Source organism: Anomaloglossus baeobatrachus, chromosome 3 (assembly GCF_048569485.1).
Source record: "Anomaloglossus baeobatrachus isolate aAnoBae1 chromosome 3, aAnoBae1.hap1, whole genome shotgun sequence".
NCBI lineage: Eukaryota > Metazoa > Chordata > Amphibia > Anura > Aromobatidae > Anomaloglossus > Anomaloglossus baeobatrachus.
In genome coordinates, this window is record NC_134355.1 from 604,366,418 (window position 1) to 604,383,029 (window position 16,612).

Genomic DNA, 16,612 nt, shown 5'->3' on the forward strand with positions numbered 1-16,612 from the left:
GCTTCTATTGGCCGCCTGCCATGTGACGTCGCTGTGACGCCGCACGAACCACCCCCTTAGGAAAGAGGCGGGTTGCCGGCCAGAGCGACGTCGCAGGGCAGGTAAGTGCGTGTGAAGCTGCCATAGCAATAATGTTCGCTACGGCAGCTATCACAAGATATCGCATGTACGACGGGGGCGGGTACTATCATGCTCGGCATCGCTAGCATCGGCTAGCGATGTCGCAGCGTGCAAAAAAACCCTTAGTGTTCATGAAGACATTTGTACTTTATTCTCAATATATGTTATTTTTATTTTCTTTTTAGTTAAGTCAGAAGTTTTAAACAGTTTATATGCTAGGACCAACAGCTAAAATACATAAATGCTATATGTTCATAAAGTCTTTAGAAGTGGTGCCAAAACTACAGTGGAGATCTATACATGAGCAACAGTCTAAGGGCTCTTGAAGATGTCAGAGAATATCGGTCCACTCTTGGACCACAATGCATGTACTGGAAGCATGTCTTCAGAGTCCGTAACCATAAATTATTCTAGGAACATCTATGCTTTAAAAGTCAAATGATGCTCCTTCCTTCCCAAGCCCTGCCATGTGGCCATATAGTACTGTATAGTCGCATATGGGGTATTGCCAAATTTAGGAGAACTTGTGTAACACAATATGGGGCCTGTTTAATCTATTCCCATTGTTAAAATAGGCTATCAGGGATTAAAACAACATTATAGTGGTACAAATGTAATCATTTTTTCTTCACCATCCAATAGTATCAAATTTAGTTACACAACTGTAGTGTCAATATGCTCACTGCACCCCTAAATTAACTAATTGAGGGATTTAGTTTGTAAAATGGGATTTCTCCTATTCTCGCACCTCTGGGGCTCCGCCAATGTGACATGGTACCTGCAAATCGTTTCAGTAACTCCTTGACTTGTCAGCTTTGCACTGTACCTCAATAGTAGTTCTCGATCACTTGGAGAGTATTGGCGCACTCCTAAACAATTACATAACAAACAACGTGGCCCCTTTTTTCTTCTTTTCTTTTTCTTATTAGCCCTCATAAAAACTTGGGGCTAAAGCAACATTTTGGAGAAAAAATGTATTTATTCTTTCTTCACTGCAAAATGGTATACAATTCAGTGACACACTTGTGATGTCAATATATTCACTGTCCCCCTAGATGAAGTCATTAAGTGGTGCCATTAGTACAATGGGGTCACTTATGGTGGGGTCTTCATTTCTGGCATGTCAAGCACTCTACTTACAGCAAAAAAGGGCAGCAGTTGTATATCGCCCGGGCCAAAAACTAGTACTCTAGCAGGATGCAGCTAAACCCCCACTAAGTGGAGGCATCACAGGTGCAGGAGGAGCCAATCACACACACACTTCCAAAAAAAATGGAGGGGGCGATTGCTAGATGATAAAACTGCACACTGATTGCTTGTGTCGCGGGCGGAGGGGCCGCGTTCGCTACGCTCGGGTCCGGGGCTGCTGCTGCTCGGTGGCTCGAGCGGTGGGCCAGACCCGGGGACTCGAGCAGCGCTCCTCGCCCACGAGTGAAAAGGGGGGTGGTTTGTTTGGAGGAGATTTAATCCTCTTTTTGTTGCTATTTTTATGTCAATGGCTCTGCCAAACCATTCCACATAAATTAGAACTCCAATATGGTGTTCCTTCCCTTCTGAGTTTTGCACTGTACTACAAAAGTAGTTTTTGAACACATGTGTGATGCTGGAAAACTCAGGAGAAATTGTATAACAAATTGTATTGCCCATTTTTTCCTATTACCTTTTTTGAAAATGTAAACTTTGGGACCAAAGATGAATTTAAGTGGAATGTTTTTTTTACTTTTACATCTAATGTTATACAATTACATGAATTACCTGAGGCTTAAAATAGCTCACTACACATCAAGATGAATTCCTTGAGAGGTATAGTTCCTAAAATGGAGTGACTTGTGGGGGGGTTCTACTCTTTAGGTACATCATGGGCTCTGCAAATACAACATGGTATCTACTATCTATTCCAGCCAAAATAGCACTCCAAACTTCAAACAGCACTCTTTACCTTTCAAGCCCTGCCATGAGCTGAACCGATAGTTTTCCACCAATAATAGGGTATCAAGCGAAATTGCACAACAAATTGAATGGTCCATTTTCTCCTGTTACCCTTGAGAAAATGAAAAATTTTAGGTTAAAGCAACATTTTTGTGCTAAAAATGTATTGTTTTATTTTAACGGATCAACGTTATAAAATTTTGCAAAGTACCTATGAATTTAAGGTGCTCACCAAACATCTAGATACATTTCTTGCTTTCTTATTTCTTCTTCTTTCCAAACTGGGGTGACTTGTGGGGGTTTCCACTATTAAGGCACATTAGGGGCTTTGCATATGCAACATGGTATCCACTATCTATTCCAGCCAATTTTGTGCTTCACATTTCAAATAGCACACTTTTCCTTCCGATTCAAACCGTGCACCCATACAGTAGTTTTACACTAAATATAGGATATGTGTACAAATTGCACAACGAACTGTAAACTGCCTTTTCTCCTTTTACTCTTGTGAAAATGAAAAAAAAATTGGAGTTAAAGAATCATTTTTGTGGTAAAAATGTATTTTTTCATTTTCGTGGTTCAACATTATAAAACTCTGTGACGCAGTTGTGCTCATCACACCTTTCCACTGTTTAAGCACACCAAGGGCTTTGCAAATGCAACATGGCGTCTACTATTTATTCCTACCAATTTTGCGCTATAAAATTCAAATAGCACCCCTTCCCTTCTGAGCCCTGCCGTGTGTCCAAACAGTAGTTTTTCACCACATATGGTGTCTCAGTCTACTCATGAGAAATTGCATAACAAACTATATGGTCTACTTTCTCCTGTTACCGTTGTAAAAATGAAAACTATAAGGCTAAAGCAATATTTTTGTGGGGAAAAAGTAAAATTTTCATTTCTATATTTTGCATTGCTTTAGTTCCGGTGAAGCACCTAGAGGGTTAATAAACTTCTTGAATGTGGTTTTGAGTAGTTTGCAGGATTAATAATTTTAAATGATAACACTTTGGAGTGTTTTCTGTCTCATAGGACCCTCAAAGTCACTACAAACATGATTTGTTCTCTAAAAAATGGTTTTGTAAATTTTTTGGGAAAAATGAGAAGTTGCTCATAAACTTTCAATCTTTCTAACATTTCAACAAAAGAAAAAAAAATGTTTAAAAATTGTGGTTTATGTACAGTAGACATGTGGCAAATGTTATTTTTTAATGATGTTATACAACTATCTGGTTTAAAGTCCGCTTTACACGCTTCAACAGCTGACATGTGTGCCTGCATGTTACGAGAGGAATCGCAGTCCAGCCGTAACATTAACCCCATACATCTCGCTGCCAAAGTCTGGCAGCGAGTTGTATATACGCAAGGTCACGATTTTTACTTACCGCCGCCCCCACCGGAAGTCACGTGAGTGATCACGTGACTTTCAGTGGTTGCCATGGTAGCACAGGGTCATGTGATGACGCCTGTAGCTATGACGAGTCCCTTCCGGTTTCACTTAGCCCGGAGGTCAGTGAAGCAAGAAGTGACCGTATCTGCTGTTTACAGCTGTATAGCTGTGATCAGCAGATAGTGCAGAGCGATCGGATTGCTGATCGCTATAGCCCCCTAGGGGGACTAGTAAAATGAAAAAAAAAGTAAAAAAAAAGTTTTAAAAAATAAAATAAAAATAAACCTAAAAGTTCAAATCACTCCCCTTTCACCCCATTGAAAATTAAAGGGTTAAAAAAAAAAAATATACACATATTTGGTATCGCCGCGTTCAGAAATGCACGATCTCTCAAAATATAAAATCAATTAATCTGATTGCTAAACGGCGTAGTGGCAAAAAATTCCAAACACCAAAACTACATTTTTTGGTCGCCACAAGTTTTGCGCAAAATGCAATAACAGGCGATCAAAAAGTAGCATCTGCGCAAAAATAGTACCATTAGAAACGTCAGCTCGAGACGCAAAAAATAAGCTATCACTGAGCCATAGATCCCAAAAAATGAGAACCCTACGGGTTTCGGAAAATGGCGCAAAATGTACGCCACTTTTATTGGACAAGCATGTGATTTTTTTTAACCCCTTAGATACAAGTAAACCTATACATTTTTGGTGTCTACAAACTCGCACCGACCTCAGGCATCACAAAGACACATCAGTTTTACCATATAGTGAACACTGTGAATAAAACATCCCAAAAACTATTGTGCCATCACACTTTTTTTGCAGTTTTTCCACACTTGGAATTTTTTTGCTGTTTTCAAGTGCACCATATGGTAAAACTTATGGTTTCATTTAAAAGTACAACTTGTCCCGCAAAAAACAAGCCCCATATGGCAAGATTGATGGAAAAATAAAAAATTTACAGCTCTCGGAAGAAGGGGAGCAAAAATCAAAAACGAAAAAACAGAAAGTGTACGGGGGCTGAAGGGGTTAAAAACCTCCGGCGGGTTTTAATATTTTGAAAATGCCGGCCGCTCATTATTCAATCCCGTATTCACTGCTTTCCCCGCCCACCTGCGCCTATGATTGGTTGTAGTGAGACATGCCCCCCACACTGAGTGACAGATGTCTCACTGCAACAAATCACAGACACCGGGGGGCGTGTCTATATCAAGCAGTAAAATAAATAAATAAATAAACAAAAACTAAGTGTGGTCCCCCCCCAATTCTAATACCAGCCAGGGTAAAGCCACATGGGTGAAGGCTGGTATTCTCAGGATGGGGGGCTCCACGTTATGGGGAGCCACCTAGCCTAACAATATCAGTCAGCAGCTGCCCAGAATTGCCGCATCCATTAGATGCGAGAGTTCCGGGACTCTACCCAGCTCATCCCGAATTGCCCTGGTGCATTGGAAATCAAGGTAATAAGGGGTTAATCATGACAGGCGTCTCCCCGTGACACCTTCCATGATTAGCCTGTAAGTTAAAGAAAATATACACACACATCCAAAAAATCCTTTATTTGGAATAATACACAAAAACAAACACCCTCTTTCACCAATTTATTAGGCCCCAAAAACCCATCCAGGTCCAGCGTAATCCACGGAGGTCCCACAACACTCTCAGCTCTGCTACATGAAGCTGACAAGAGCGGCCACTTAACATGACCGCTCTCTGTCAGCTCCACGCAGCAATTGAGGTGATCCGCATGATCAGCAATGACGTCACTCAGGTTACTCGTGGCCAACTCTGGATCCTCCAACTGTGACAGCAAGTCGCCCAAGTGACTGAAGTGAGCTGCGCGATCTGCAATGAAGTCACAGGTGAGTTGCGGTCTCTGTTGGAGGAATCCAGCTAGCCGCGGGTAACCTGAGTGAAAGCAGCGCTAAACACGCCGCTAACTTCAGTCACTGAGGGGATTAGCGGTCACCGGTGAGTCCTTCACGGGTGACCGCTAATCAGGACGCCACACACAGACAGAGCTGTGGTATGACAATGAAGTCGGATGAAGTTCATCCAAGTTCATTCTCATTGCGCAACTCTGTCTGTGTCGGCTGTCAGCGGGTATGTAGTAACGACATTTTGCCTTACACAGGGATGATTTCAAACGGACAGCACATGGACATTACATGTACGTATCTCACCCATGCACGGACATTCCACACGCACACACGGCGAGCATACGCCATCACACGGATGTCACACGTACCGGAGAAACAGACACAAAAAACGGAACCTGAGACACGTACGTGTATTTTTGCGGAAGTGTGGCAGAGGCCTTACTGAGATAGGAGATAACAGTTTAAGGCTTGTTTGGTAAGTTTTTTTCCCGGCCAAAACCTGATCTTGTGGCAGGAAATCTCCTTTGAGTCATCTGTGTTTGTAGTGCGTTTTAGTGGCGTTTTTGATGCGCTTTTGATGTGCTTTTTCTACAAAATGGGTTGTATCAATGAAAAAATAATGCAAACACGCTGCAAAGAATTGACATGCTCATTCTTTGAAATCTGCAGCAAAAACGCAGGAATTTGACAAAACAGTCAGGAAAAAATCTGCAGGTGTTTGTGTGTGTGTGCATGAGATTGCATAAAACCAAGGCAAATCTGCAGCTAAAAAACGCAGCAAAAACTTACCAAAAAAACCCCTGTGTGAACATACCCTAACAGTTGTTACTGATGATTTTCAATGTACGGTATATAGAAGAGGGAGGAGGGAGGAGCTCTATCTCTAGCTCCTCCTGTTATAGAATCTCACCAATAACAACTGCCATCCCCTATCACAGTAAATAGGAAAGTCTGTCCTCACTGAATACAGATTTTACTTCTGAATTGAGTATTTTTGTAACAATCAATTCTGATCAATTCTGGCAGAGAAAGAAGCACATTTGTCTGACAACATATGTTACAAAATTGCTTATTTTAATGTGTACTATTCATTTATGAAATAAAAATTAAAACACTGGTTACACTTTAAGGTTCATTTTTCAACAAAATCTAGTAGAGTAATGTTCCCCAGCTCCAGCCCTCATGAGCAGCAACAGATCATGTATTTAGGATTCTGTTAAGGCCATGTGCGTACTAGATATTGACTTTTTCTCAAGGAAACTCCGGACCCTCTTAAAGAATCCAGCACCTGCGGTAAAAAAACCCACCAAAACCGCAATTAAATCCGCATGCGGTTTTGCCGCGGTTTGGTGGGGATTAGCCGCGGATTTGCCGCAGGTTGGTCCCTGCGGATTTTTACCGTTATTTATGGCAAAAACCACAGGTACGTGCGGAAAAGAAGTGACATGCTCATTAATTCCGCAGTGGAAATTCCGTGGATAAATCCGCAGATATAAAAAAATTCAGTGTGCGCACAACATTTTTTTATACCCAGAGGGTTTGCTGGGGAATGACCGCAGAAATGTTAGACACATTTTCTGCAGCAAATCCACGGTAAATCCGCAGCATGCGCACATAGCCTCATACTGGAATTATCACATGGGCACTACTAAGGCAATGCTGAAAACATGATGTGTTGGTGGCTGTTGAGGACTGGAGTTGGGGAACACAGCAGTAGAGTTACTTACTATATGTACTATACATTACATAGATATTACATACAGAATATAGGATTCAATAGATGATGTAAAGCTCTAGAAAGAGATGACTGTTTTATTTGCTTGTTCTACTTCAATTTTAGGTTTGGCCTGCTGATGAAATCTGGATTCAAGAAAATCTATATTTAAATATTAATCAAAGTGAAGATTTTGAAGGTCAGCGACCATATTGTTTTAATGTTTTAGTTGGACACGGCAAGAGCCACTTTTTCAGTACGGAGTTGGGCAGTGATCTACCAGCATGGGAAAGATCCTTCCAAAAAGCAATCTTTATGGAAGTACAACGAGTAGGGGTGAGTAATGACACCTTTTGACTTTCTACAGTCAGGTATTAAAAAAAATAGTGATCGGAATTGAGAATTATTTTCACATAGATACAGAATTACTTGCCTATAAATAAGCTAGTTGATAAAAAAAAAATCTTGATTGTATTATATGTTTTAATCCTAAATGTGTGACTTCTTTCTAAATAAATGCTAGATGGATTTTAAGGGTATGTGCACATAATGTTTCTTGCAGACAGGACAACTCCAAAACCCACCTCAAAAAGTGTTTACTAAACTGAAAATATGAATTTCTATGTACAAATGTCTTGTTGAGCATATGTTCATGCATTTAAGTATCTTTTAACTCTTTAACAACCTTGGACGTACTGGTATGTCCAAAGTCAAGTCCCTGGCTTTGATGCGGGCTCGCACACTGAGCCAACATGTGCTTCTAACAGCCACAGGTGGATTGGAAATTGGAGAGCAGGGCAAAGCTCCAGCATTGGCACATCTGGGAAGGACCAAATAACCATGGGCCTTCCCAGCCTGATATTATTAGCCCCCAGCTGTCTGCTTTACCTTGGCTGGTTATCAAAAATAGGGGGGACCCCACTCTGGTTTTTAAAATTATTTATTTATATAATTTAAAAAAATGGAGTTTGATCCCCTTGCTTTTTGATACCCAGCATAGGTAAAGCAGAAATATGACGGTTGCAGCTTTCAGCTGTCTGCTTTTCCTGTGCTGGTGATCAAAAGTAGATGGTAACCCAAATAACTTTTTTTGTTTTCTCTTTTTTTATTGTTCATAGCAGTCTATAGTCACCTTCCATATGCAATAAAGCTTGTTGATTGGCTGTGCTGCAGCCTTTTAACAAACTTTATTAGCATACGAACAGTACTTGAACTCGGACATGGACTTTTTTTTTTTTTTTTTTTTATAAAATACTCAACATGTGCATATGGCCTAAGGGGTGCTCATGTAGCTATTAGAGCCACGCCAAAAAGGCCATGTGCACACGTTGAGTCAAAATCAGGAGTGGGTGAAACAGTGCAGAAGCGGTGACGTGTTTCTATTATATTTTCCTCTTATTGTTCCACTCCTGGTTTTGGCTACGAATATAACATGTGAATGTGGCCTAAGTGTATGAGGGACCCAAGAAGTCCAATTCTCTTCCCTGATTACTTCTTATGTCTTTTAGTATAAAGGATATTAAATCTAATGCATTAAAGGATATGTCTGTTACTTTAGTGCCTAAGCACTAAGAGGCAGGTATAGTTGCTATAACTCATTCCTGCCGGTGATACAATGCCTTTATCATCAACAGAGTGGAGGCTTCTTGTCCACCCTGCTCTGGGGATGGTGCAGTACAGCTGACGTCATGCTGATTGATAGCCAGCTCCCCACTGCCTAAATGGAGGAGCCAGCTGTCAATCAGTATGACATCTGCTTTCCCACCCGCCTACAGAGCAGTGCGGATGAGACGCTGCCAATCTGTTGATGCAACATCAGCAGAAGCAGCTGAATCGCCGACAGGAGCAGTCTGTGACGGCGCCGGTCACAAGAGGCATGTAGGCATCAACCAACTGCCTGTTAGTGTTTAGGCACTTTTTTTTTGTTAACGTCCCAGATGTACCCTTTAATGCATTTGCTTTATTAAAATATAAAAAGTCCCAGATACACCTTTTAAATTCAACATATGGTTAGCAAATGTTATGGGGATAGAAAGAATGATGTAACTTTAACTAAAAGCAGTAAACACTAAAAACAGCAGAACTGCAACATGAGAATGAGAATTGTATTCTCTCATTTACTAAAATGGAACATCTGGTGTAGCTAGCTATACCCCGGTGGTTTTGGTGAAGAAAATATACAGGGGGTATTCAGAATAAAAATATGTAATATGTCAAAATGGTTCTCCCAGATACCTCCGTATGTCTCTTTATAAAATTGAAGGCATATAAAGATACCATAGGTCTCCCAAGACATTGGCGGATGCTGTATCATGGGTTACATAATGCTCTGCTAGATCTGTAATATGACTGTGTGCATAGAGCACAATACCAGGGACAATATATGTAAATTAATGTCTATTCTGTTTCTGGAGTAAAATCTTAACTAATAATAGAAAATAACAACTGTTATCTGTCAGTAGGCAATGCTTCAATTTTCTAATAACTGCACGGCAAAAAGCAATTGTACATTTTGAGAATTGATTAAATTATTTCATGTCATTGGATAATATTTATTAAACCTGTCAAACGTTTTTGGAAAGCAACAAAAGTTAGTGCAGGAAAGGGCAGTGTGCGGCAATTCTAACAACATCTATTTCGTGATTTATTGTTCCTTTGTGGAAAAATTCTTCTTTTTATGTATATGCAAATTTAACTGCAAGTGCACATGGAAGGCATATTGCTGCACTTACCTTCCATGGCTCCTCTTAACCTTTCCCTACCTGGTGCCACTCTTTGCTGCTTGATTGACAGTAAAAACAGAGTTCTGCGTGACATTACTTCTTCCTCCAGCCAAAATCTCATGCACATACTGGTTTTATTTTGCCCATTTCATGCACAATATTCTGCTATGTTTTGCTGAAAATCCTAGTCTTGACCTTTGCATGTGCCGACCATACAAAGAGTAGAGCATGCACAATGTTTTGACTAGAGACATTGAAGACACAAGAAGAAGAGATTGTCTTCACTTCAAACAACACAGGATGGGGAGATGGAGAGAAGAGGAACCATTGACTGCTTGGATACACCTCCCAGTGCAATCTAATTTGCATATGGATAAAAATTGAATTTCACAGAAAAGGAGCAATGAGTAGAGACAAAATATGTATTCTTACAATTGTTTCACACTGCACTACCTTCGGTTGACTATTGACGTTGGTCTAAGTAAAGGTGGTGTCACACATAGCGACGACGACAACGACGTCGCTGCTAAGTCACCATTTTCTGTGACGTAGCAGCGCCGTCCCGTCGCTGTCACTGTGTGTGACATCCAGCAATGGCCTGGCCTCTGCTGTGAGGTTGACGGTCGTTGCTGAATGTCCTGCTTCATTTTTTCGATGTTGCTCTCCCGCTGTGAAGCACACATCGCTGTGTGTGACAGCGAGAGAGCGACAAACTGAAGTGAGCAGGAAGCCGGCGTCTGGCAGCCTGGGTAAGCTGTAACCACGGTAAACATCGGGTAACCAAGAAGCCCTTTCCTTGGTTACCCGATATTTACCTTAGTTACTAGCGTCCGCAGCTCTCATGCTGCCAGTGCCGGCTCCCTGCATACGTAGCTGGAGTACACATCGGGTAATTAACCCAATGTGGTCTCTGGCTAGGAGTGCAGGGAGCCAGCGCTAAGCGGTGTGCTCTCACGCTGCAGTGGCGGCTCCATGCTCACTGCATACGTAGCTGGAGTACACATCGGGTAATTAACCCGATGTGTACTCTGGCTAGGAGTGCAGGGAACAGGGAGCCGGCACTGGCAGCGTGAGAGCGGTGGACGCTAGTAACTAAGGTAAATATCGGGTAACCAAGAGAAGTGCTTTCCTTGGTTACCCGATATTTACCTTAGTTACGCTTCCACCCGTCGCTACTGGCTGGGGGCTGGTCACTGGTCGCTGGTGAGATCTGCCTGTTTGACAGCTCACCAGCGACCATGTAACGACGCAGCAGCGATCCTGATAAGGTCAGATTGCTGGTCGTGATCGCTGCTGCGTCGCTATGTGTGACACCACCTTAACTCTATAAAAAGTAAGTAAACAAGTTATCTCTGAAAATTGATTTGTTGAAAGTGGGAAAAATGACTAAAGCATTTAAAATATGACCATGATCAGAATAGAACTAGGTCAGAGCATCTCCGAAACAATGAGTCCTGTAAGGTTTTCCTAGTATATAGAGTTTATTATCTTCCAAAACTGGTCCAAGGAATGAAAACTAGTAAACTGACATCAGTTGATGTACCGTTTATCACGGGTGCCTTTAACGGCTCAGGGTCAGAGCTCTCTATCATCATTTTACTCTATTCACATTTAAACGGTGTTAATTTACCTTGGGCACAAAATGGTTAAACTCCTTTCTGTGCTGCAGCAGTCTGTCTCAGCTGTCGGCCATTTGATCATTTCCAGCCTTATAAAATCCTTCTGCTTCTTGGAGTAGCTGCTGGATATTCAACTCAGGCCGGCTTCACACTTGCGATTAACTCGCACTCGCACGAGTGCAATGCGAGAAATTCTCGCATTGCACTCGGACCCATTAATCAATGAGGCAGCTCCCATTTGTTATTTTTTCCTCAATCCAAATCGGACTGAGAACAAAATCGCAACTTGCTGCGTTTTGGTGAGTTTCTCGCGAGAGTCACTCCAATGAAAGTCTATGGGTGCGTGAAAAAAAACGTATGTCACATGGACGGCACACACACCATCCTAGTCACATGAGTTTTTCTAAATACATTTATCGCATGTTGCCGAAAACACAGGAAATGAGTGAGGTCTGTCAATGTTGGTCAATCTCTATCTCTGACAGTCGGTCTGTCTGTCTCTCTGTCAGTCTTTCTGTCTCCCTGTCCTCGGTCTCTCTCTCTGTCTGTTGGTCTATCCCTTTCCCCCCCGTCTCCTATACTCACCGATCCCAGATCACCGGCGCTGCACTGCACGGCTGTCACAAAGATCCGGCGGCTTTTCCTCTTTTGAAAAAGCTGGCCGCTCATTATTCCATCACTTATTCACTGTTTTCCCCACCCACCGGCGCCTATGATTGGCAGTCAGACACGCCCCCACGTTGAGTGACAGCTGTCTCACTGCAACCAAGCACAGCTGCCGGTGGGCGGGTCTATATCATGCAGCAAATTAAATAAATAATTTTAAAAAAACAGCATGCGGTTCCCCCCAAATTTCATACCAGCCAGGGTAAAGCTATAAATAGAGAACCCCGGCACTCAAAAATGAGAGAGTCTTATATAATTGAGTTTTTATTTAATTTTATTTTTGACGTTTCGGCGAATGCCTTTTTCAAAACTAAATAAAAAATAGAAACATATGCAATTGTCAGTACCATAAATACATGAGATATTATAAATCATATATCATTTTAGGTTGGTACATAAAATGAGAATAATTGGGATAGGGGAAAATATGTGTAACTGGGTTAAAAACTGGCTAAGTGATAGGAAACAAAGGGTGGTTATTAATGGTACGTACTCGGACTGGGTCTCAGTTCATAGTGGGGTACCACAGGGGTCAGTATTGGGCCCACTTCTTTTCAACATATTTATAAATGACCTTGTTGGGGGCATGCGGAGTAGAATTTCAATATTTGCAGATGATACTAAACTCTGCAGGGTAATCAATACAGAGGAGGATAATTTTATATTACAGGGAGATTTATGTAAATTGGAGGATTGGGCTGAGAAGTGGCAATTGAAGTTTAATGTAGATAAATGTAAGGTCATGCACTTGGGTAGAGGAAATAACATTTATGATTATGTACTTAATCGTAGAACACTGGGTAAAACAGACACAGAAAAAGACTTGGGTGTATTGGTGGATGGTAAACTTCACTTTAGTGGACAGTGTCAGGCAGCTTCTGCCAGGGCTAATAAAATAATGGGATGTATTAAAAGAGGTATAAGTGTTCATGAAAAAAATATAGTTCTACCTCTGTACAAGTCACTAGTGCGACCACACTTAGAATACTGTGTACAATTCTGGTCACCGATATATAAGAAGGACATAGCTGAACTGGAGAGGGTGCAGAGAAGAGCCACCAAGATTATTAGAGGAATGGGTGGGCTGCAATACCAAGACAGGTTATTAAACTTGGGGTTATTTAGTTTGGAAAAACGAAGGCTTAGGGGGGATCTAATCACAATGTATAAATATATGAGGGGACAGTACAGAGACCTTTCCAAAGATCTTTTTACACCAAGGCCTGCGACTGGAACACGGGGGCATCCACTACGTCTTGAGGAAAGAAGGTTTAATCATAATCACAGACGAGGATTCTTTACTGTACGAGCAGTGAGACTATGGAACTCTCTGCCACATGATGTTGTAATGAGTGATTCACTACTAACATTTAAGCAGAGCCTGGACGCCTTTCTTGAAAAATGTAATATTACCAGTTATGTATATTAGATTTTATGACAGGGTATTGATCCAGGGAACTAGTCTGATTGCCGGATGTAGAGTCAGGAAGGAAATTTTTTCCCCATTGGAACTTGTTTGCCACATTGGGGGTTTTTTTGCCTTCCTCTGGATCAACATGTTAGGCTACAGGTTGAACTAGATGGACTTAGAGTCTCCCTTCAACCTTAAAAACTATGATACTATGATACTATGATATCCAAATCAAAAATAATGAGAAAAACATCATATATACCTAATGCAGTGTGAAAACAGGTAATGTGTTATCCTGTGAAGTACAGTCAGGGCCAGAAATATTTGGACAGTGACACAAGTTTTGTTATTTTAGCTGTTTACAAAAACATGTTCAGAAATACAATTATATATATATATATATAATATGGGCTGAAAGTGCACACTCCCAGCTGCAATATGAGAGTTTTCACATCCAAATCGGAGAAAGGGTTTAGGAATCATAGCTCTGTAATGCATAGCCTCCTCTTTTTCAAGGGACCAAAAGTAATTGGACAAGGGACTCTAAGGGCTGCAATTAACTCTGAAGGCGTCTCCCTCGTTAACCTGTAATCAATGAAGTAGTTAAAAGGTCTGGGGTTGATTACAGATGTGTGGTTTTGCATTTGGAAGCTGTTGCTGTGACCAGACAACATGCGGTCTAAGGAACTCTCAATTAAGGTGAAGCAGAACATCCTGAGGCTGAAAAAAAAGAAAAAATCCATCAGAGAGATAGCAGACATGCTTGGAGTAGCAAAATCAACAGTCGGGTACATTCTGAGAAAAAAGGAATTGACTGGTGAGCTTGGGAACTCAAAAAGCCCTGGGCGTCCACGGATGACAACAGTGGTGGATGATCGCCGCATACTTTCTTTGGTGAAGAAGAACCTGTTCACAACATCAACGGAAGTCCAGAACACTCTCAGTGAAGTAGGTGTATCTGTCTCTAAGTCAACAGTAAAGAGAAGACTCCATGAAAGTAAATACAAAGGGTTCACATCTAGATGCAAACCATTCATCAATTCCAAATATAGACAGGCCAGAGTTAAATTTGCTGAAAAACACCTCATGAAGCCAGCTCAGTTCTGGAAAAGTATTCTTTGGACAGATGAGACAAAGATCAACCTGTACCAGAATGATGGGAAGAAAAAAGTTTGGAGAAGAAAGGGAACGGCACATGATCCAAGGCACACCACATCCTCTGTAAAACATGGTGGAGGCAACGTGATGGCATGGGCATGCATGGCTTTCAATGGCACTGGGTCACTTGTGTTTATTGATGACATAACAGCAGACAAGAGTACCCGGATGAATTCTGAAGTGTACCGGGATATACTTTCAGCCCAGATTCAGCCAAATGCCGCAAAGTTGATCGGACGGCGCTTCATAGTACAGATGGACAATGACCCCAAGCATACAGCCAAAGCTACCCAGGAGTTCATGAGTGCAAAAAAGTGGAACATTCTGCAATGGCCAAGTCAATCACCAGATCTTAACCCAATTGAGCATGCATTTCACTTGCTCAAATCCAGACTTAAGACGGAAAGACCCACAAACAAGCAAGACCTGAAGGCTGCGGCTGTAAAGGCCAGGCAAGGCATTAAGGAGGAAACCCAGTGTTTGGTGATGTCCATGGGTTCCAGACTTAAGGCAGTGATTGCCTCCAAAGGATTCCCAACAAAATATTGAAAATAAAAATATTTTGTTTGGGTTTGGTTTATTTGTCCAATTACTTTTGACCTCCTAAAATGTGGAGTGTTTGTAAAGAAATGTGTACAATTCCTACAATTTCTATCAGATATTTTTGTTCAAACCTTCAAATTAAACGTTACAATCTGCACTTGAATTCTGTTGTAGAGGTTTCATTTCAAATCCAATGTGGTGGCATGCAGAGCCCAACTCGCGACAATTGTGTCACTGTCCAAATATTTCTGGACCTAACTGTATATCAATGAACTTCGCATGAAATTTTCTAGAAAAAAAGGGGCCATATATTAGGTACAAAGAAGAATTAAATGCATAAATCAGCCAAAAAGAACATACAATATAAGCATACCTAATCAGAATCTCCCTAAAGAAGAGCTCTGAATAACGTGGTATAATGATCACATGTATGGTTATCTATGGGACAAAGAATGTAAATTTTAAACCACATATTAAGATGTAACAGAAAGTGCATCTGTATGCCACAATAAAACATCATATTACCTCATATAAAGAGCAGAGTTTCCTAGTGAGGATTTGGAATACAAATATCATTAATAAGATAGCTAGAGGATAAAGTGAAATAACAATCAATGAAGGATATAGAAAAAACAATCCCATAGAATAACATGATGATAGCAACGAGGAGCGCTATGACATTACCTGTGCCCTGGGAGATCAGTGGTGGAATGGGACAGAACAGAGCCGCGGTGAGGCTTATAAGCCGAATAGGGGCGGGACAACTAATAATTTCCTGTATGAAGGAACGCACTTTGAAACACAATGTACGCATGCGCAGTGAAACGCGGAAGTGCGCGCATGCACGGTAATGAGGGAATGGTGAAACAGTGTAACCCGGATTCGGAGCTCCATGGAAACCAAAGTAAACTTCAACGTGTCTATAAGAAGGAGGGAAAAAGGAAAGATATAAGTAAATGCAGCAGGTACAAAGCAAGTAATTACCAATATTAAGTAATGACCATATATAAATAGTCAAAACATACGAGCCATATGAATATACATACGTTTACATTATCTGAATGCCCCTGCTACAACTATCAGGAATACTGGAACTGGCGGATGAAGAAAAGTCAGTCCTAGGTGGAAAGCGTCTGCGCGGAAAAGATTCGCCACATCGCCACCTGTAAACCTGTCCACGCTTATAATCCTCATCACGTGCAAATTTATTGCGTTTTCGCTCTTGAAGTGTTTTCTTATATTCCGAGATGGTAGAGTCCATTTTAGACTTCATATTTAATAAATCAGTAGTTGAGAAAGTATTGGATAACTGTCCCTCAAGAGTTGATACTTGTCTGGAAATAATATCCAGTTCTTTATGTAAATAATCAATAGTAAGAGTCATCAGGTCATACGAGCATTTGTTCAAAATGTGTTGAAATGTGGTGCAGAACTCAGGATTGTCAGAAAATAAGGTA

The 16,612-nt window shown here is 41.2% G+C and overlaps 1 protein-coding gene across 2 annotated transcripts in view; it reads left to right on the top strand.

Annotated features, from left to right (window-relative positions):
* Nucleotides 1-16,612, top strand: part of SNTG2 (syntrophin gamma 2) — an 873,134-nt gene that overhangs the window by 722,851 nt on the left and 133,671 nt on the right. For both annotated transcript variants that reach the window (XM_075341061.1, XM_075341060.1), the window contains exon 14: nucleotides 7,162-7,371. In XM_075341061.1, coding sequence (XP_075197176.1) covers nucleotides 7,162-7,371 — 210 coding nt within the window. The remainder of the gene's footprint in view (nucleotides 1-7,161; nucleotides 7,372-16,612) is intronic.